Below are 19,140 nucleotides of genomic sequence, written 5' to 3' on the forward strand. Positions count from 1 at the left end.
CTGTAATGGGGTGACCAGAACTATACACAATATTCCAAGTGAGGCTGCACTAGCGTTTTATATAGTTGCAGTATGACATTACAGTGCTGGAAAGCAATCCCTCGACCAATGAAACCTAACACACCGTATGCCTCCTTAACAACACTATCAACCTGGGTGGCAACTTTCAGGGATCTATGTACGTGGACTCCAAGATCCCTCTATACATCCACACTACCAAGAATCTTTCCATTGACCCAGTATTCTGCCTTCCTGTTATTCTTCCCAAAGTGCATCACGTCACATTTATCTGCATTGAACTCTATTTGCCACCTCTCAGCCGAATTCTGCAGTTTATCCAAGTCCCCCTGCAAACTGCAACGTTCTTCCACACTGTCCACTACTCCACCGACTTTAGTGTCATCTGCAAACTTATACAAACTTATGCCTGCGTCTAAGTCATTTATAAAAGTGACAAACTGCAGTGGTCCCAAAACAGATCCTTGTGGCACACCACTAGTAACTGGACCCAGGCTGAATATTTTCCAGTAACCACCACTTGTTGCCTTCTTACACAAAGCCAGTTTCTAATCCAAATTGCTAAATCACCCTCAATCCCTCTAATATGTGGAAAGAAAGCAGTGTTAATATTTTGGGTCAAGTGACCCAGAAAAGATTTCTGAAGAAGCTTCATTAGACTCGAAACGTCAACCCTGCTTTCTCTCCACTGATGCTGCCAGACCTGCTGAGTTACTACAATAATTCCAGTTATTGTAAATTGTTTGGCCTTGCATAAATACAAAAGTGAGATTAGATCTTGCTTTGTTAAACATGTTACAGTGGCATTTTTACGATTTATAAAGTCCTATTGATTACAAAAAAAACTTCAATTAATTATTTTTACCATTCTTTCTTGTTGGACCGTACGGCCTGTTTCCAAACTGTAAGTAATCTAATCTAATCTACTTCAATTTCCCATAATGCCACACTTCAGCACCTGATATTAGGTGTTTAATAAGCATAAATCAAAAACAGAATTAATAAAGTAGAAATTCAAAAGAAATTGGTTTTGCTTTCCTGAACTTGGGAACTGTTTCATCTCTCTAGCCTTGAACAACCAGCTGGTAAAACACGACTTTTTAAGAACACAGATGGAGTTTTTCTCTGAGGATAGGTCAACAGGAGATGTGCTTGCCTCAGGCACCTAAAGGTAAATCTAAGTCCTACTGATGTAGAGCAGCACAGTGGCTCAGTGGTTAGCACTGATGCCCTCAGAGCACCAGGGACCTGGGTTCAATTTCAGCTTCGGGCAACTGTCTGTGTAGAGGTTACATATTCTTCCTGGGTGCTCTGGTTTCTTCCCACAGTCTAAAGATATGTAGGTTAGGTGGATTGGCCTTGATATTTGACCACAATGTGCACGTTAAGTAGACTAACCATGGGGGATCTGGGTAGGGACGCTGTTCAGAGGGTCAGTGTGAACTCGATCAGCTGAATAGTTTGCCTCCACACTGCAGGGATTCTATGACACTGATGTGTTACTGGCAAGGAATTTTAAACAGCAAGTGCTGTCACTTTGGAAGCAATAAAACTTAGCCTTTGAAGGTTTTGAACATAATGTTTTTATTCCACATGGTGTAGAGTACAAATAAACTCCTCATGATTTAAATCACTGTATATACAGTAACAGCATAAACATATACACAATGACATTGGGCAGGATCTGCTGCATGTAAGAAATATTTCCAGATCTTTGCTGATTAACAAATATGTGCATCGATCATTTTAATTCTTTTTCTGGAAAATCTGATGGCACACTTGATCGCAACACGTTAATTCCTGGAAGGTGAGAAAAATGATAAATAAGAATACATTACTTAGCATGTCACCAATGAAAGAAAACATTCACAAGGCCAGACTTGACCGGGATGTTCCCCCAGTTGAACAGCCCTCAAAAATCATTGACTATATGGTATTTGACACAATCTAATCTATAAGCAGGGCCTTGGTAATGGTAGAAATGATAACAAATAAAAACTAGCAAACGAGAATTCTATTTTTTTAACACACGTTGAAGGTGCAATTTTAATTCACAGGCGGAAATCTGGCTGGGTGGCCCCCCTAGATCAGCAGCAAGGTGTTTGGTCAGTTATGAACGCTCAGCATTGTGTCCACATGTTCAATTTACTACCCACATGAAGGGAGTAGAAAAGGGAAGCAGAACAGCTTCTGGCTGCACTAAATTACATCGCAATAGAGGTCTGGGAGTCAGTGGAGAATGTCAGAAGAACCTTGCATGCAAGATGCAAAAGACAAAGGCTCAGAGTACCTTGTGAGCGGAGAGAAGCACTGCTGTTCCTCCTGAACCCATAAATCTAAGTTTCCCACTGACCTGGCTGTGATTCGTCTTCCTGCAGGCTAGCCTTTACTGAGGGTCTAGCACAGTGACCTTCCCTCTCAGTTCAAATGTTAGACACAAAAAAACTGCAGATGTTGGAATCAAAGGTGGCTGAATGTTATCATGGCCCAGTCTGAGACCCAAATTAGCATTTTAATTCTAATAATACCTTGGTCACCGGAAAATATATCAGCATTGAAATTATAGTGTACTGGAGAGTAACCTATTCCATTTAAACTCCTACTCTTCCTGGTTTACATTGGACACAGAAATTCATAGTTTCCTTATTTTACAATAAGTACTGTACCATTATTATCTCCTTTACTTCCAGGGTATGCTATTACTGGTAAACCCGTAATGAGGATGTTAAAATGGGATTGAAAACTTTACGCTTAATTATCAGTGACCCTCTCAGCCACTGTCATTTCAAAACTCATCCAGTATGAACATCTGACTCAACTGTGTTCCACTGACCACCTCATAATTAAAATCTACCTGATAATGTCAACAGCACCTGCTGATACATTGTAGTCTCCTGTCAGCTGTACACCATTAATGTGCTTTTACACCAACATTGTAACTGCATTCTGCATTCCTGTGTGACATTTTTCCATTTCCCTTGCTACCTATCCTGTGGTCCTTCTGAATGATGCGCCAAACTAATGTCAAATAATGAGCTATTTTGTACAATCTGTGCTAATTGGGAATTAGATTCAAACTAATAATTTCAAGAGGAAGCTTCTGCCCTAATAACTTTCAGCTGGATTGAAAGGACAATATCAACTTATTTCAAAGTTTGTGAGAAGATTTGTAGCTCGGGTGCTCGTTGTTGTGGTTCTGTTCGCCGAGCTGGGAATTTGTGTTGTAGACGTTTTGTCCCCTGTCTAGGTGACATCCTCAGTGCTTGGGAGCCTCCTGTGAAGTGCTTCTGTGATCTTTCCATCGGCATTTGATACAAATGCCGGAGGAATTTGATACAAATGCCGGAGGAAAGATCACAGAAGCGCTTCACAGGAGGCTCCCAAGCACTGAGGATGTCACCTAGACAGGGGACGAAACGTCTGCAACACAAATTCCCAGCTCGGCGAACAGAACCACAACATCAACTTATTTTATTATTCAGCTCTAATTCACTTTCCTTCTAAAGTCACTTTTCACTTAATATAATTCTGTACTGCTTCAATTTTTTACAGAGGATGAGACTGAGGCATGCACCAATCAACCCCACCGCCCCATAGCCAAACATTTCATGCAGGTCCTGGGCCTCCTCCAACACCACTCCCTTACCACCCGACGCCTGGAGGAAGAGTGCCTCGTCTTTTGCCTCAGAACCCTTCAACCCCATAGCATCAATGTGGACTTTACCAGTTTTCTCATTTCCCCTCCCCCTACCTTACCCCAGTTCCAACCTTTCAGGTGAGCACCATCCTGATGAGCTGTCCCACCTGTCAATCTTCCTTCCCACCTATCCGCTCCATCCTCCTTTCCGAACTATCGCCTTTACCCCACCTCCATCCACCTATGGCACTCTCAGCTACCTTCTCCCCAGCCTCACCCCCTCTCCCATTTATCTCTCCACACCTGAGGCTCCCAGCCTCATTCCTGATGGAGGACTTTTGCCTGAAACATCGATTTTCATGCTCCTTGGATGCTGCCTGACCTGCTGTGCTTTTCCTGTACCACTCTAATCTTGACTCCTGTTCCTATAGTTGCATTGAGAATATGCTTGTGATCCTTCCTGTTGAATATTTGATCCACACATCAGTGACTTACAGTGAACATTAAAGGTGTTGTTCATAGACACACAACTGGTGAGCCAGCAGTGTCTTGAAGGAGATTTAGGAAGGAGTGACAATGGTAATTCTATCCTTTTAGTCTCCAAAAGTAGCATTATTCTCCTATTGTGAGGTCCAAATGTATTTCCTATTTGAACTTAAACTACTGGAACATTAACTTCAAACCACTTGTTCTGTAAGTGAAGTGACCAACTTAATGAAAAAAAGGTGTTAATTAAGTTGGTAGGATTTAATGAAAATAAATGGCTCTCTAAGCAGCATTTGAATACATGCCAAGAAGCTAAAAATATACACCGTATAGAAATGCTAAGAACCTTTTAAGTTGTGTGACTGGAGGATAGCCAAACAGTTGTGATAGAAGACAGAGGGTAATACCAGTTATATCTTGAATATTCATAAAGAGCCAGCATACGAAAGGTGTTAAGATTAATTTTTGTGGTTACACAATGAAAGCCTATTCAAACTGCACAGAGACAGATTATAAATCTTAGCAACACACACAGGTACACATGAACAGGGTGATGGATCAGACATCTTATAATGGAGTTTACCATGAACTCCCTCCCTTCGGTTGGAGTAAAGACACTGTAGAGAAATCATACTGGATTATAAAATTAGTTATCTTTAAATCTTATTTGATTGAATATCTATTTGTTTTTAAGATGGATTTAAACATTGTTGACAAACTTAAAGTAGAATAGTCATGTTACAAAGAGATACCACTCACCTTAAGGGAATACAACATTGAATAATAACTTTTCTTAGAGCAGTGATTAGCTGTATAAATGAAGTTTTTTCTTTAAGTATATACTCTGTGATACAGTATTCATTCCTATAATGTTATATAGAATTGATTGATAGGATAAAGACTCATATGTAATTATAAAAGATGTTGTAATCTGATATTTAAATCCCTCACAAGCAATTAAGAATATCATAGGTTAGATTCTCAGTGCTGATATCAGTAAATTTAAAGATAAGTTGTTTCTAATTTAATATGACTATAGATATAATAAACTCTAAGGTAACGTTTCTGGTTTGAAAATGCCTGAGTGGAGTAGTGGGGAAGGATATTTCATATCTGGACCAGTCCCTAGCTGGTAAAGCTAAGTTCCTTTACTCATCTGAAATTCCTTTCAATGGAGGATTGAAGTTGACAATAATCTTGACAGCATAGGGTGACTTTCCCCTTGCTCTCTGTGGAGGGAAGTGATGGAGTAGTAACAGAAAATGAGACCATTAACAGTTTGCCTTATTTTACGAGGATAACCTGTTTTCTTTAGCAAAGTAGTTAATGCATAGTTCAGTTAATAATATCTTAACACATTTCTTGAGGAATACTAATAAGATTACTGTATAGCGACACCTACCAAGTGCAGTTTGTCCCCCTCAATCCAGTGTTTCCAGCCTCTGTTCGCCTTCTCACCTTTTTGGACACAGAGCAGTTTGTCCCCATCCCACTGCACCAGCGTCTGCAAAGAAACAGATGCATTTACAATAAAGCTTTGAGACTAATAAGTACATTTACTTTGAGTAATACTGATCAGGAAGCCTTTGGTTCAATCTTGTTTGTTGATCTGAGCTGCATTGCTACAATTGAGTTCTTTATCCTAAGGCCAAGGGTGGAAGATCACTTCAAATTCTTGCTCCTTTTTGATATCCAGTAAGCATCCATAAGAATATGAGTGAACCTGACTGAGATGATATCAAGAGGTGGAAAGAAGAGAGGAATGTTTTGAAATTAAGATCACCATGGGAAGTGATACTGAGGAAACTGATGGACTCACAGGTTCTTGATGGACTTTATCCTAGGGTCTTAAGAGTCATGGCTAACAAAATAGTTGATGGGTTGGTACTGATTTTCCAAAGATTCGCTGGAAGTTTACATAAAACTAGAAAGTAGCAAATATAAGTCCTCTAGTCAAGACAGAAGGGAACCAGAAAACAGGAAACTATAGCTTGATGAAGTTGGTATTGGAATTGATTGTTATGGAGCTAGTAGCTGATAATTAGAAAAATTAAAGATAATCAGGAATAATAGCATGGTGCTGTAAAAGGGAAATCACATTTTTCCAATTTATTGGAATTCTTTGAAGAGTAACATGCACTCTGGACAAGGAGGAGCCTGTAACGTATCGTACTTGGATTTTCTGAATCATTTGACAAGGTGTCACATGAAGGCTATTGTGGAAAACAAAATTTCAAGGAAAGCGAATGCAAAAATGGCTATGTCTGATTGGCAAGATATGACGAGTTGGATCCCACATATGTCTGTGCAGTGACCTCAGTTTGGTGCAATTTCTATCTGTTATTTTTAAATAAGGTGAGCAAATCCCTGACAACTAAGATTGCAGATGACTCAGAGATGGATAAGAAAATATGATATGAAGAAGACGTAAGGAAGTTGCAGACAGGTAATAGATGAGTTGAATGAGTGGGCAAGAAACTGGCAGATGGAATATAATGGAGGAACATGTGAAATTGTTCACTTTGGCAGAAAGAATGAAAAAGCAGTTTATTATTTAAATGGCGAAGCACTGCAAAATTCCAAGATGCAGAGAGATCTAAGTGTTCTCCTGGTCAAGGCACAACAAATTAATAGGTAGGTACAGTATATAATCAAGAAAACTAAGAGATGCTATACTTTATTATGACAGCAATTGAACATAAAAGTAAGGGTGTTAGCTTAGCTATACAAGACACAGTGAAGCCACAAATTAATTACTGTACACAGTTTTGGTTTCCTTATTTAAGGAAGGATGCAAATGCATTGGAGGCAATTCAGAGAATTGATAACCAGAATGAACAGCTGTTTAATGAGGAAATATTGAACAGACTGGGCTTGTTTTCAAAAGAACTTAGAAGAGTGAGGAGTGACTCAATTGATGTGTAGAAGAATTGTCATCACATGGTGGATGTGGAAAAGATCTTCTTGTTGATATGTCCTGAACTCGGGAAATCTTAAAAATTAAAGGGTTGACCTCTTTGGACAGAATTGAGGAGAGAGTTGTTTGACTTTAAAACTGTCTGCCACAGAGGATAGTGGAGGCACTGTTACTGAACATTTTTGAGCAGGTAGATAAATTTTTGTTTGGCCAGAGTATCAAAGGTTATTGGGAATAGTTGGGAATGCAGAATTCAAAACACCAGCAGATCTCCATGATCTCAATGAATGGTGGAGTAAACACAAGGGGCTGAATGGCCATCTCCTGCACATAAGTCAGATGTTCATATACAGTTTTTGCCCCAATACCCATGCAGTTAAAACTTTTGCCTACTCTCACAATTAAGGTTCAGTCCTAAATGGTGGTCACTTGGGTGAGGTATTTATAAAATGATATAGAGTCATAGAATCATAGAAATAGACCCTTTGGTCCAAGTCATCCAGGCCAACTAGATATCCTAAATAAATCTTTGTCCTTAATTCCAGCACTTGGCCCATATCTCTCTGAATCCTTCCTATTCATATACGCATCGAGATGTCTTTTAAATATTGTAATTATACCAGCCTCCACCACTTCCTGTGACAGCTTATTCCATAGATGCACCATCCTCTGTGAGACAGAGTCATAGAGTGAGAGTCATAGAGATGTACAACATAGAAGCAGACCCTTCTGTCCAACTTGTCCATGCTGACCAGATATCCTAACCGAATCTCGTCCCATTTGTCAGCACTTGCTCCATATCCCTCTAAACCCTTCCAGATGCCTTCTAAATGCTGTAATTGTACCAGCCTCCACCACTTTCTCTGGCAGCTCATTCCATATATGAAGCATCCTCTGCATGAAAAAGTTGCCCCTTAGGTCTCTTTTATATTTTTCCCCTCTCACTCTAAACCGATCTCAATATATTTTAGAGATAAGCACAAGAACATAATTTTAAGAAAATCTAATTTCAAATTGATGTAAAAGTAATCTTATTTAATTACAACAAATACCAGCTGAACTCCAGAACACTAGTTTACTGGGAAGGAGTGATAAAATTGCATTGATATTCCCTCACCAATAAAATCCATAGGTGTTTTCCTCACTAGTATCTTAAATGTCAATAATAATGAGTCAACAAAATATTAAATATGTTCAGAATTTGTCTTTTTCCAATAAAAATAATGCTCTGTTTGTGACTAAAATGCCTATTCACTTGGACAAGAACTTGCAATTGTTCCTATATGTATTGTTTTGTATATGTGAAACTGTCTATACTGGAAATGATTTTCTGTGCTTAGGCATACATAATCAACAAGTTAAACTGATGTGGTTCTTAGTTATGATCCATAACTTAAAAGAAATGATCAGAGAAGATACCCAAAGGAGGGGTTATCAACTCAACTGAGAAATAATTGCAGTAATTATTGTCATTAATATACGAAGAAAAGTAATATAAGATGTAAAACATCTTCCCATTTAAGGGTGAGATGGAGGAAGGTGAAAAACAACTTGGAGTGGTACCCTGTTCCAAACAGACAAGAAAACAATGGGAACAGTTTTTATTCATTCCTGGGGTATGAGCTTCACTTCCATTTTTCGTACATCCATAGTTGTCTTTGAGAAAGGGGTTGAAACTTTATTGCTGGAACAGCACAGCAGGTCAGGCAGCATCCAGGGAACAGGAGATTCGACGTTTCGGGCACAGGCCCTTCTTCAGGAATCCTTCTTCAGGCCCTTCTTCAGGATTCCTGAAGAAGGGCCTGTGCCCGAAACGTCGAATCTCCTGTTCCCTGGATGCTGCCTGACCTGCTGTGCTGTTCCAGCAATAAAGTTTCAACTTTAATCTCCAGCATCTGCAGACCTCACTTTCTCCTTTGAGAAAGGGGTGCTGAGCTGCCTTCTTGAACCGGTACAGTCACATGCTGTTGTCATCTAAAATACTATTAGGGAAGGAGTTCCAGGAGTTTGACTCAGCAACACTGAAGAACACTGATATATTTCCAAATCAAGATTGTGAGCACCTTGGAAGGAATTTGCAGGTAGTGGTGTTTCCATATCTCAGCTGCTCTTGTCTTTCTAGATGGTAGTGTTTCATGGGTTTGGAAAGTGCTGTCTAAGAAACCTTAATGATTTCCACAGTGCATTTTGCAGATAGTACATATTGCTGCTACTGAGCATTGGTGGTGGAGTGACTGAATGTTTGTGGATGTGGTGCCAATCAAATGGGTGGTGTTCTGGATGGTATCAAACTTCTTCAGTATTTTTGGAACTGCATTTATCCAGGCAAGTGGGGAGCATTCCATCACACTCCTGACTGTGTAGATGGTGGATTGGTTTAGGAAGTCAGGAAGTGAGTCAATTGCTACAAGATTCCTAGCCTTTGACCTGTTTTTGTAGCCACAGTACTTATATAGAGTCATAGAAATGTGTAGCATAGAAATAGAACCTTTGGTCCAACTTGTCCATTTCGACCAGATATCCCAAAGTAAAGTAGACCCATTTGCCAGCATTTGGCCGATATTCTTCTAAACCCTTCCTACTTATACACCCACCCAGATGCCTCTTAAATGTTGTAATTATACCAGTCTCCATCATATCCTCTGGCAACTCATTCCATATATGCACCACCCTCTGTATGAAAACGTTGCCTCTGAGGACCCTTTTAAATTTTTCCTCTCTCACCTTAAATCTATGACTAAATTTTGGACTCCCCTACCCTCTTGGCTATTCACTTTATCTATGTCTCTCATGATTTTATAAACCTCTATACAACCACCCCTCAGTCTCCGACATTGCAGGGAAAATCGCCCCAGCCTTTTCAGCCTCTGCTTTAGCTCAAACCCTCCAATCTGGGCAACATGCTTGTAAATCTTTTTTGCACCCTTTTAAGTTTCACAACATCCTTCTTACAACAGGAAGACCAGAATTGAATGCAGTATTTCAAAAGTGGCCTAACCAATGTCCTGTACAGCTGCAACAGCTCCTGTACTCAATAGTCAAATTCAGTTTCTGGTCAATGGTAACCCCCCAGAATGTTGATAGTAGAGGATTCCATTAGATATCAAGGGACCATGGTTAGAATTTCTCTTGTTGGAGATGATTATTGGCTGGCATTTGTGTGGCATGAATGTTACTTGTCATTTGTCAGCCCAAGCCTGGATATTGTCTAAGTCTTGCTGCATTTGGGCATGGACTATTTCAGTATATGAGGAGTCATGTATTGTGCTAAACATTGTGAAGTCATTTGCAAACATCTCCACTTCTACCTTTATGATGGAAGCTCATTGATGAAGCAGCTGAGGATGGTTGGGCCAAGGACATAGAAACTAAGAAGGAAAGTTAAAAAGTCATCGAGTCAGAAAATGATTACATCACAGAAGGAGGCCACTCAGTCCAGCACGTCAATGTCTGTCTCTGATAGAGGAACTCAGTTCGTTCTCCTCTCTTTTTATTCATAGCAGTTGTGGAGAATTCCTGGAATAGACAAAGATAATCCCCAAAAAATAATGACCGAGCTGTAGTTGAGAGGGAGGAGGGAAAGGACAGGCAGAGACAATTGACTCTCTTCTCCGTTTGGAATTTTCACCTTAACTTAAATAAAGTGAAAGGATGAAAAATTGAGGCACATTACAACTCCCCCAATACAACTGTAATGATGATGCGTATCTACATTAGGGACAGTATCATATTAAACTTATCTCGTTTGAGTAACTAAAACAGAGAAATCATTGTAAAATGTAATCATCCAAAGTTCTTGGTTGGCATTTCTTTGTTTTTTAAAACAATCTGTTTGGGAGTATTATGATGGGACTGAATATTAGCATGGCTTTGGTTTGCAGTACTGTCTACTCAATATCCTCTCATAAGCCAACCTTCTCAATTCCGGGATCAACCCAGTGTACCTCCTCCGCACTCCCTCCAGTGCTAGTATATTCCTTCTCAAATAATGAGACCAAAACTGTACACGGTATTCCAGGTGTGGCCTCACCAGCATCCCGTACAATTGCAGCTTAATCTCCATATTTTAAACTTTATCCTCTAGCAATGAAGGACAAAATTCTGTTTACCTTCCAAATTACTTACTGTACTTGCAAATCAATGTTTTGTGATTCATGTACAAGGTTGCCCAACTGCCTCTGCACAGCAACATGCTGCAATTTTTCACCATTTAGATAATACTCCAGTTTGCTGTTACTCCTACCGAAATGGATGACCAATGTTGTAGTCCATCTGCCAGATCCTTGCCCACTCACTTAACCATTTGTCCTTTGTGACAGAAGAGACTTACTCGGATATCCAATCTACCAGCACACCAGTAAATCCACATCAACAAGAGGCCACCCACCTGCCCAAACCGGAAAGGGCCACAAAAGCTCCAGGAGACTGATGTCCCATCAACACACCCACACCAAGGAAAGACAGCCCAGGTGCTGCCACCGCAGCACCAAATCCATGTGACCAGCCCATCCCACCGAGCGTCAGAGAGCCCAAACCAGGGACAGACCACTCACCTGCTCAGCATGTGGGAAGGGATCCACCCAGAGATTCCACCTGTTGATACACCAGCGACTCCACACTGGCAAGAGACCCACCCTCCCACCTCCCCCACCTTCTTTGATGGGAGAAATGCATCCCCAAGAACCACCAAAAGCATATTTTACAAATGGCAGAAATAATACCTCAACAAAAAAATCCTCATGGAGAAATAATCTTTGCTGTATACCTTGACTGTTCTGTTATCTAAGCCTTTTGTGCATTCCTCGAATTCCTCTCCAATTGTGAAATCCAGGTTGTAGTTTCTGAAGGTACTTAGGGTTTTAGTGATAAACTTGTCCCCTTCCTGTTTGAATTCTTTTGTTTGTTTGAGGTGAAGAGCAATCTTCCTGGTGGCAAAGTCAATATCTGCAATGAAGAGAAGAAAGTCAGTTCAGTGTAAAAAATCTAAAGCCTTTATTACAGATGAATTTAAGCTTGCTGTCTGCTTGAAAGGCTATGTCTTGTAATCAAGCTGAAAAATTTAAGTCAGAGTTTTATACGCTGTGACATGACATGACATACAAATAGAAATAGCACTTTAAGGCTAGGGAAGTAAGCTTAAGGGAAATGATCAAGACTGTATTTGGTGAGAAGGTTATTGCACAGCTCAGGTCTCTTTTGTATTATACAGGCAGTGATTTTACAGTTATGGCTGGAAATCCGCAGTGAGAATTTGTTTCATTTCATCTGTGGGCAAGTTTTTTCTAAGAAGAGGAATATTGCCAAGCCTGATCCTGTGACTTAGAATTTGCCTCCCACTGCACAGTGACACATGTTGGAACACCATTGATCCTTCAGCAACTGAGGGAGTTCTCAGTATCGTGTGGTCAGAGATGAATTTATTGATGGAAATGGTGATAAATGGAAGATGCTGTTGTAAACTAAAAATAGAGTAAGTATATTACAGCTGTGAATTATCACTGGAGGTCATTGTGGCATATCTGTTTGAAAAGTAATGAGTCATGATGAATTTAAAACTCTGAACTAAATAGGCACAAATATTTACAGTACAGGACACTAATTCTCACTGTAGGCAGCATTTTTTAAAAGGTGGGAAATTGTGGAGTGACTTTTCAATCGATGAGACAAAGTTACTTTAAAGTTTATTTAAAGCATACTAAACAACAAACAACGAAAAATCTATTTGAAGAATGCAAAGCTGTCTTGAAGGTCTATTCTCAATGGTTAAGCCACGGATGTCTGAATCCTTTATTTCCCTAAGAACAGAACTAAAAGTATTCATGGCTTGTTCGGTAATGCTATAACGTTTTCTAATAAGAAATGACAGCTTAGCCGAAGATTTTAGGCTCCTACCTTATTTTTGATTCCTGGCCGCATACCAGATGCATGAAGTCTAGTCAAGTATGCAAAAAATCAATTAAAACTTTAATAAGACTTCAACATGAATTTAAATTGTAGATTTTAAAAGATATATGGACAAGAATGACTCAAGATTATCTAAACCCGAGGTTCAGATAGCAGCTTTTTATATAATTCTCAATCTTGAAATCGACAATATTTGTTTTAGTTATTCACAAAATTTGGATGCACTTATTTATTGCTCATCCCTTATTGCCCAGAGGGACATAAGATTTAACCACATTGTTGTGGGTTGGGAGCCACATGTAGGGTCTGACTGGATAAGGATGGCAGAGTTCCCTGAAGGGCATTTTGGAAACAGATAGGTTTTTGTGATAATCAGTTGTAGTTACATGGATGCCACGGGTCTAACTTGGTTATTAAGTTCCAGATTTTTTTTTACTGACTTCAAATGTCACCTTCTGCACTGGTGGGATTCAAACTAATGTTTCCAGAATGTTAGGGTTCGGGGTTTTCCAGCAACATTACCACTTTACCATTACCTCCCCTCTCCCCCACAATGTTTCATGGGTTCTTGCTTTGTGGTTATTTCTGGCTGTTCTTTTATACATTCTTATAATTAAAACACTTTTAATGTATCAATTAATTTGAAAGTAAATTATTGGAATCACAGAATATTCAGGATTCTGTCATGATATCATGGTCATGCACTGTTTCAGGAGAACAGCAATTCTTATTTCATCATATTTACTAGTTATTAAAATTAAAGGCTACCCTTAGCTGAGGAGAAAGTCTCAGTTATTGCCCAGGAGCACAATATTCAAAATCATTGTATTTTTCAACCAGGATTCAAATTCAGGAGCAAAAATGTCTTGTTGAAACTATAAAGGGCATTGGTGAGACCACACATAGAGTATTGTGTGCAGTTTTTTTCTCTTTATCTGAGGAAGGATATTCTGACTGTAGAGGGAGGGAAATCAAGGTTTACCAGCCTGATTCCTGAAATGGCAGGACTCACCTAAGAAGAAAGAGTGGGTTGATTAGAACTATATTCGCTGGAGATTAGAAGAATGAAAAAGGATCTCTTAGAAATCTATAAAGTTCTGACAGGACTGTACAAGGTAAGTACAGGAAGGATGTTCCTAATGACCAGGGAGTTCAGAACCAGATGTCACAATCTCAGCTTAAAGAGTGAGCTGTTGAGGTCTACGATGAGGAGAACTTTTTTCACCTAGAGAATAGTCAACGGATTGAATCTTCTGCAACAAAGTGTTTGAATGTTTGCAAAAAGAAGTTGGATATAGTTAGAGTCAGAGAGTCATAGAGATGTACAGAACAGAAACAGACCCAACTCATCAATGCTGAGCCAGATATCCTAACCTAATCTACTCCTATTTGCCAACACTTTCCCATATCCCTCTAAACCCTTCCTATTCATATACCCATCCAGATGACTTTTAAATGCAGCAATTGTGCCAGCTTCCACCACTTCCTCTGGCAGCTCATTCCATACACTTACCACCCTCTATGTGAAAAAATTGCCCTTTAGGTCTCTTTTTTCACTTTCCCCTCTCACCCAAAACCTATGCATTCTAGTTCTGGACTGCCCCACCCCAGGGAAAATACCTTGTCTATTTACCCTATCCATGCCCCTCATGATTTTATAAACCTCTATAATGTCACCCTCAGCCTCTGATGCTCCAGGGAAAACAGCCCTAGCCTATCCGCCTCTGTGGGTGGCACGGTGGCACAGTGGTTAGGACTGTTGCCTCACAGCGCCAGAGAGTTGGGTTCAATTCCCGCCTTGGGCAACTGTCTGTGTGGAGTTTGCACATTCTCCTCATGTCTGCCTGGGTTTCCTCCGGGTGCTCCGGTTTCCTCCCACAGTCCAAACATGTGTAGGTTAGGTGAATTGGCCATGCTAAATTGTTAGGTGAGGGGTTAAATGTAGGGGAACGGGTCTGGGTGGGCTGCTCTTCGGAGGGTCAGTGTGGACTTGTTGGGCTGAAGAGCCTGTTTCCATACTGTAAGTCATCTAATCTATCCAGCGTCTCCCTACAGCTCAAATCCTCCAACCTTGGAAATGTTTTCTGAACCGTTCCAAGTTTCACAACACCCAGCCAATAGAAAGAGACCAGAATTGCATGTACTATTTCAAAAGTGGCCGAACCAATGTCCTGTACAGCGGCAACATGACCTCCCAACTCCTAAATACAATGCCCTGACCAATAAAGGAAAACATACCAAATGGTTTCTTCATTATCCTCTCCACAGGCGACTCTACTTTCAAGGTTAAAAATCACACAACACCAGGTTATAGTCCAACCACCTGATGAAGGAGCAGCACTCTGAAAGCTAGTGATTCCAATTAAACCTGTTGGACTATAACCTGGTGTTGTGTGATTTTTAACTTCGTACACCCCAGTCCAACACTAGCAACTCTAAATCATGACTACTTTCAAGGAGCTATGAACCTGCACTCCAAAGTCTCTTTGTTCAGCAACACTCCCCAGGACCTTACCAGTAATTGTGTAAGTCCTGCTCTGATTTGCCTTTCCAAAATGCAGCACATGATATTTATCTAAATTAAACTCCATCTGCCAGTCCTCAGCTTATTGGCCAATCTGACCGAGATCCCATTGGACTTTGAGGAAACCTTCTTCGCTGTCCACTACACCGCCAATTTTGGTGTCATCTGCAAACTTACTAACTATACCTCCTATGTTTACATCCAAATCATTTATATAAATGACCAAAAGCAGAGTACCCAGTACCTTGTGGCACACCACTGGTCACAGGCCTCCATTCTGAAAAGCAACCCTCTACCACCACCCTCTGTCTTCTACCTTTGAGCGTTTTCTGTATCCAAATGGCTAGTTCTCCCTGTATCCCATGAGATCTAACCTTGCTAACCAGTCTCCCATGAGGAACCTTGCCGAATGTCATACTTAAGTCCACATAGATCACATCAACTGTTCCACCCTCATCAATTCTTCTTCCAAATCTCAATCAAGTTCGTGAGACATGATTTCCCACTCACAAAGACATGCTGACTATCCCTAATCAGTTCTTACCTTTCCAAATGCATGTAAATCCTTTTCCTCAGGATTCCCTCCAACAACTTGCCCACCACTGATGTCAAGCTCACCGGTCTATAGTTCCCTGGCTTTTCCTTACCACCTTTCTTAAATAGTGGCACCACGTTAGCCAACCTTCAGTCTTCCGGCATCTCACCTGTGACTATCGATGATACAAATATCTCAGCAAGGGGCCCAACAATCATTTGGAGAGCTTCCCACAGAGTTCTAGGATACACTTGATTTATCCACTTCTGTGCATTTCAAGACATCAAGCACCTCCTCCTCTATAAAATGGACATTTTTCAAGATGTCACCATCTATTTCCCCACATTCTACATCTTCCATGTCCTTCTCCACAGTAAACACTGATGCAAAATACCCGTTTAGTATCTCCCCCATCTTCTGCGGCTCCAAATATAGGCTGCCTTGCTGATCTTTGAGGGGTCCTATTCTCTCCTTAATTACCTTTTTGTCCTTAATGCATTTATAAAATCCTTTTGGATTCTCCTTAACCCTATTTGGCAAAACTATCTCATGTCCCCTTTTTGCCCTCCTGATTTCCCTCTTAAGTATACTCCTACTGCCTTGAAACTCTTCTAAGGATTCATTCAATCTCTCCTGTCAATACCTGACATATGGTTCCTTTTTTTTGCTTAACCAAACCCTCAATTTCTCTAGTCATCCAGCTTTCCCTACGCCTACTAGTCTTTCCTTCCACCCTAACAGTAATATACTGTCTCTGGACTCTCGTTTTCTCGTTTTTGAAGGCTTCTCATTTTCCATGTTCCTGTGAACATCTGCAGCCAATCAGCTTTTGAAAGTTTTTGCCTAATACTGTCAAAATTGGCCTTTCTCCAATTTAGAACTTCAACTTTTGGATATGGTCTATCATTTTCCATCACTATTTTAAAATTAATATAATTAGGATCGCTGTACCCCAAAGTGCTCCTCCATTGACACCTCAGTCACCTGCCCTGCCTTATTTCCCAAGAGTAGGTCAGGTTTTGAACTTTCTCTGGTAGGTACATCCACATACAGACTCAGAAAATTTTCTTGTATACACTTAACAAATTCCTCTCCATCTAAACCCTGAACACTATGACAGTCCCAGTCTATGTTTGGAAAGTTAAAATTCCCTAACATAACCACTCTATTAATCTTACAGGTAACTGAGATCTCCTTACAAGTTGTTTCTCAATTTCCCTCTGACTATTAGGGGGTCTATAATACAATCCCAATAAGGTGATCATCCCTTTCTTATTTCTCAGTTCCACACAGATAACTTCCCTGGATGTATCCCCAGGAATATCCTCCCTAAGTACAGCAAAAATGCCACTTCCCCTCCTCTCTTGTCCCCTTTCTATCCTTTCTATTGCATTTATATCCTGGAGCATTAAACTGCCAGTCCTGTTCATCCCTGAGCCACATCTCTGTAATTGCTGTGATATTCCAGTCCCATGTTCCTAACCATGTCCTGAGCTCATCTGCCTTCCCTGTTCTGCCTCTTGCATTGAAATAAATACAGTTTAATTTATCAGTCCTACTTCATTCTCTGCTTTGTCCTTGCCTGCCCTGACTGTTTGACTCGCTCCTTTTCCGAACTGAACCAGTCTCAGATTGTTCTCTTTCCTCACTATTTCTCTGGGTCCCATCTCCCCACCTTAGTAGTTTAAATGCTCCTGAGCAGCTCTCGCAAATCTCCCTGCCAGTATATTAGTTCCCTTCCAATTCAGGTGCAATACGTCCTTCTTGTACAGGTCACTTCTACCCCAGAAGAGATTCCAATGATCCAAAAATGTGAACCCTTCTCCCCTGCATCAGCTTCTCAGCCACGTGTTCATCTGCTTTATCCTCCTATTCCTACCCTCACAAGCTCGTAGCATTGGGAGTAATATAGATATTACTACTCTCGAGGACCTCCTTTTAAAATTCCTGCCAAACTTTCTGTATTCTCCCTTCCTATGTCATTTGTTCCAAAGTGTACAATGACTTCCTGCTGGTCCCACTCCCCTTTGAGAACATTCTGCACCCACTCCGAGATATCTTTGTTCCCGGCACCAGAGAGGCAACACACCATTTTGATTTTTCGCTGCTGGCCACAGAAACGTCTCTCTCTGTGCCTCTGACAAGAGAGTCCCCTGTCACAATTGATTGCTTGGAACCCAACGTACTCCTCATTACATTAGAGCCTGGCGTGATACCAGAAACTTGGCTGTCCGTGCTACATTCCGCTGAGAGTCCATCATTCCCTACATTGTTTGAAATGGGGTTAGCCACAGGAGACTCCTGCACAACCTGCCTATCTCTCCTACTTTTCCTGGATTTAACCCTTCTACCTGACTGTATCTGTGGAATTTCTCCCTTCCCATAACTGCCATCCATCACACCCTCAGCTCTTGTAAATCGCTTATTGCCTATAACTGCTGCTCCAACCAATCCATGTGATATGATATGATTCACAACCAAAGACACTTGCTGCAGACATAATCATCAGTAACACGGGAACGCTCCCTAAACTCTCACCCCCGAAAGGAAGAGCATGCCACTCTACCAACCATCATCTTTGCTCCTTACAATCTACAGACCCAGAAAATAGCACCATCGTTTTGCTCTAAATAATGTTTTTCCAGGCTAATTTAGTACTTATGGTTCACATTTTTCTGATTTAATCAAGAGACCGTTCTCAATAACCATATAATCAAGAAAGAACCCACTCTACTTACTACTGTAGACTTACAGCAAGGTCATGTGTTATAACACTATGCACTTATCTGTTTGTGTGCTGTCAGCTCTCCCACATAGGTTCCTCCAAGGTCAGCTGTGAATTTCGCTGTTTGTTAATTTTTCCTGGACACATCCCAATGTCCAGAGATATGTGAACACAAACAGTAAAGGCAGTAACTGTACAGATTCACTGCTGTATCAGTTAACAGTGTAGGTTTCTTTCTCTCTCTCCCTCATTTGACCATGTGGTCGCTACCTTTTGTCTGTCTTCCTCCTTTTTAAAGTGCCGTTGTTTTGATCTTTTTTCTCCCAAAGTTCCAAAACAATGCAACAGCATATAAAACACTAATTGTTGCTTCTGGAATTTGAGGAAATCACCT

At 40.6% G+C, this 19,140-nt stretch overlaps 1 protein-coding gene across 1 annotated transcript in view; it reads right to left on the reverse strand.

Annotated features, from left to right (window-relative positions):
* Positions 1-1,577: 1,577 nt before the first annotated feature.
* Positions 1,578-19,140, reverse strand: part of LOC122555835 (retinol-binding protein 2-like) — a 36,402-nt gene continuing 18,839 nt past the window's right edge. The window contains exons 2-4 of the mRNA XM_043702020.2: positions 11,824-12,002; positions 5,544-5,645; positions 1,578-1,818 (exon numbers count right to left, since the gene is read on the reverse strand). Coding sequence (XP_043557955.1) covers positions 1,765-1,818; positions 5,544-5,645; positions 11,824-12,002 — 335 coding nt within the window. The 3' untranslated portion in view covers positions 1,578-1,764. The remainder of the gene's footprint in view (positions 1,819-5,543; positions 5,646-11,823; positions 12,003-19,140) is intronic.

The sequence above is a fragment of the Chiloscyllium plagiosum genome, unplaced genomic scaffold (assembly GCF_037043375.1).
Source record: "Chiloscyllium plagiosum isolate Xiang-an unplaced genomic scaffold, Cpla_swu_hap1 HiC_scaffold_13, whole genome shotgun sequence".
Classification (NCBI taxonomy): domain Eukaryota; kingdom Metazoa; phylum Chordata; class Chondrichthyes; order Orectolobiformes; family Hemiscylliidae; genus Chiloscyllium; species Chiloscyllium plagiosum.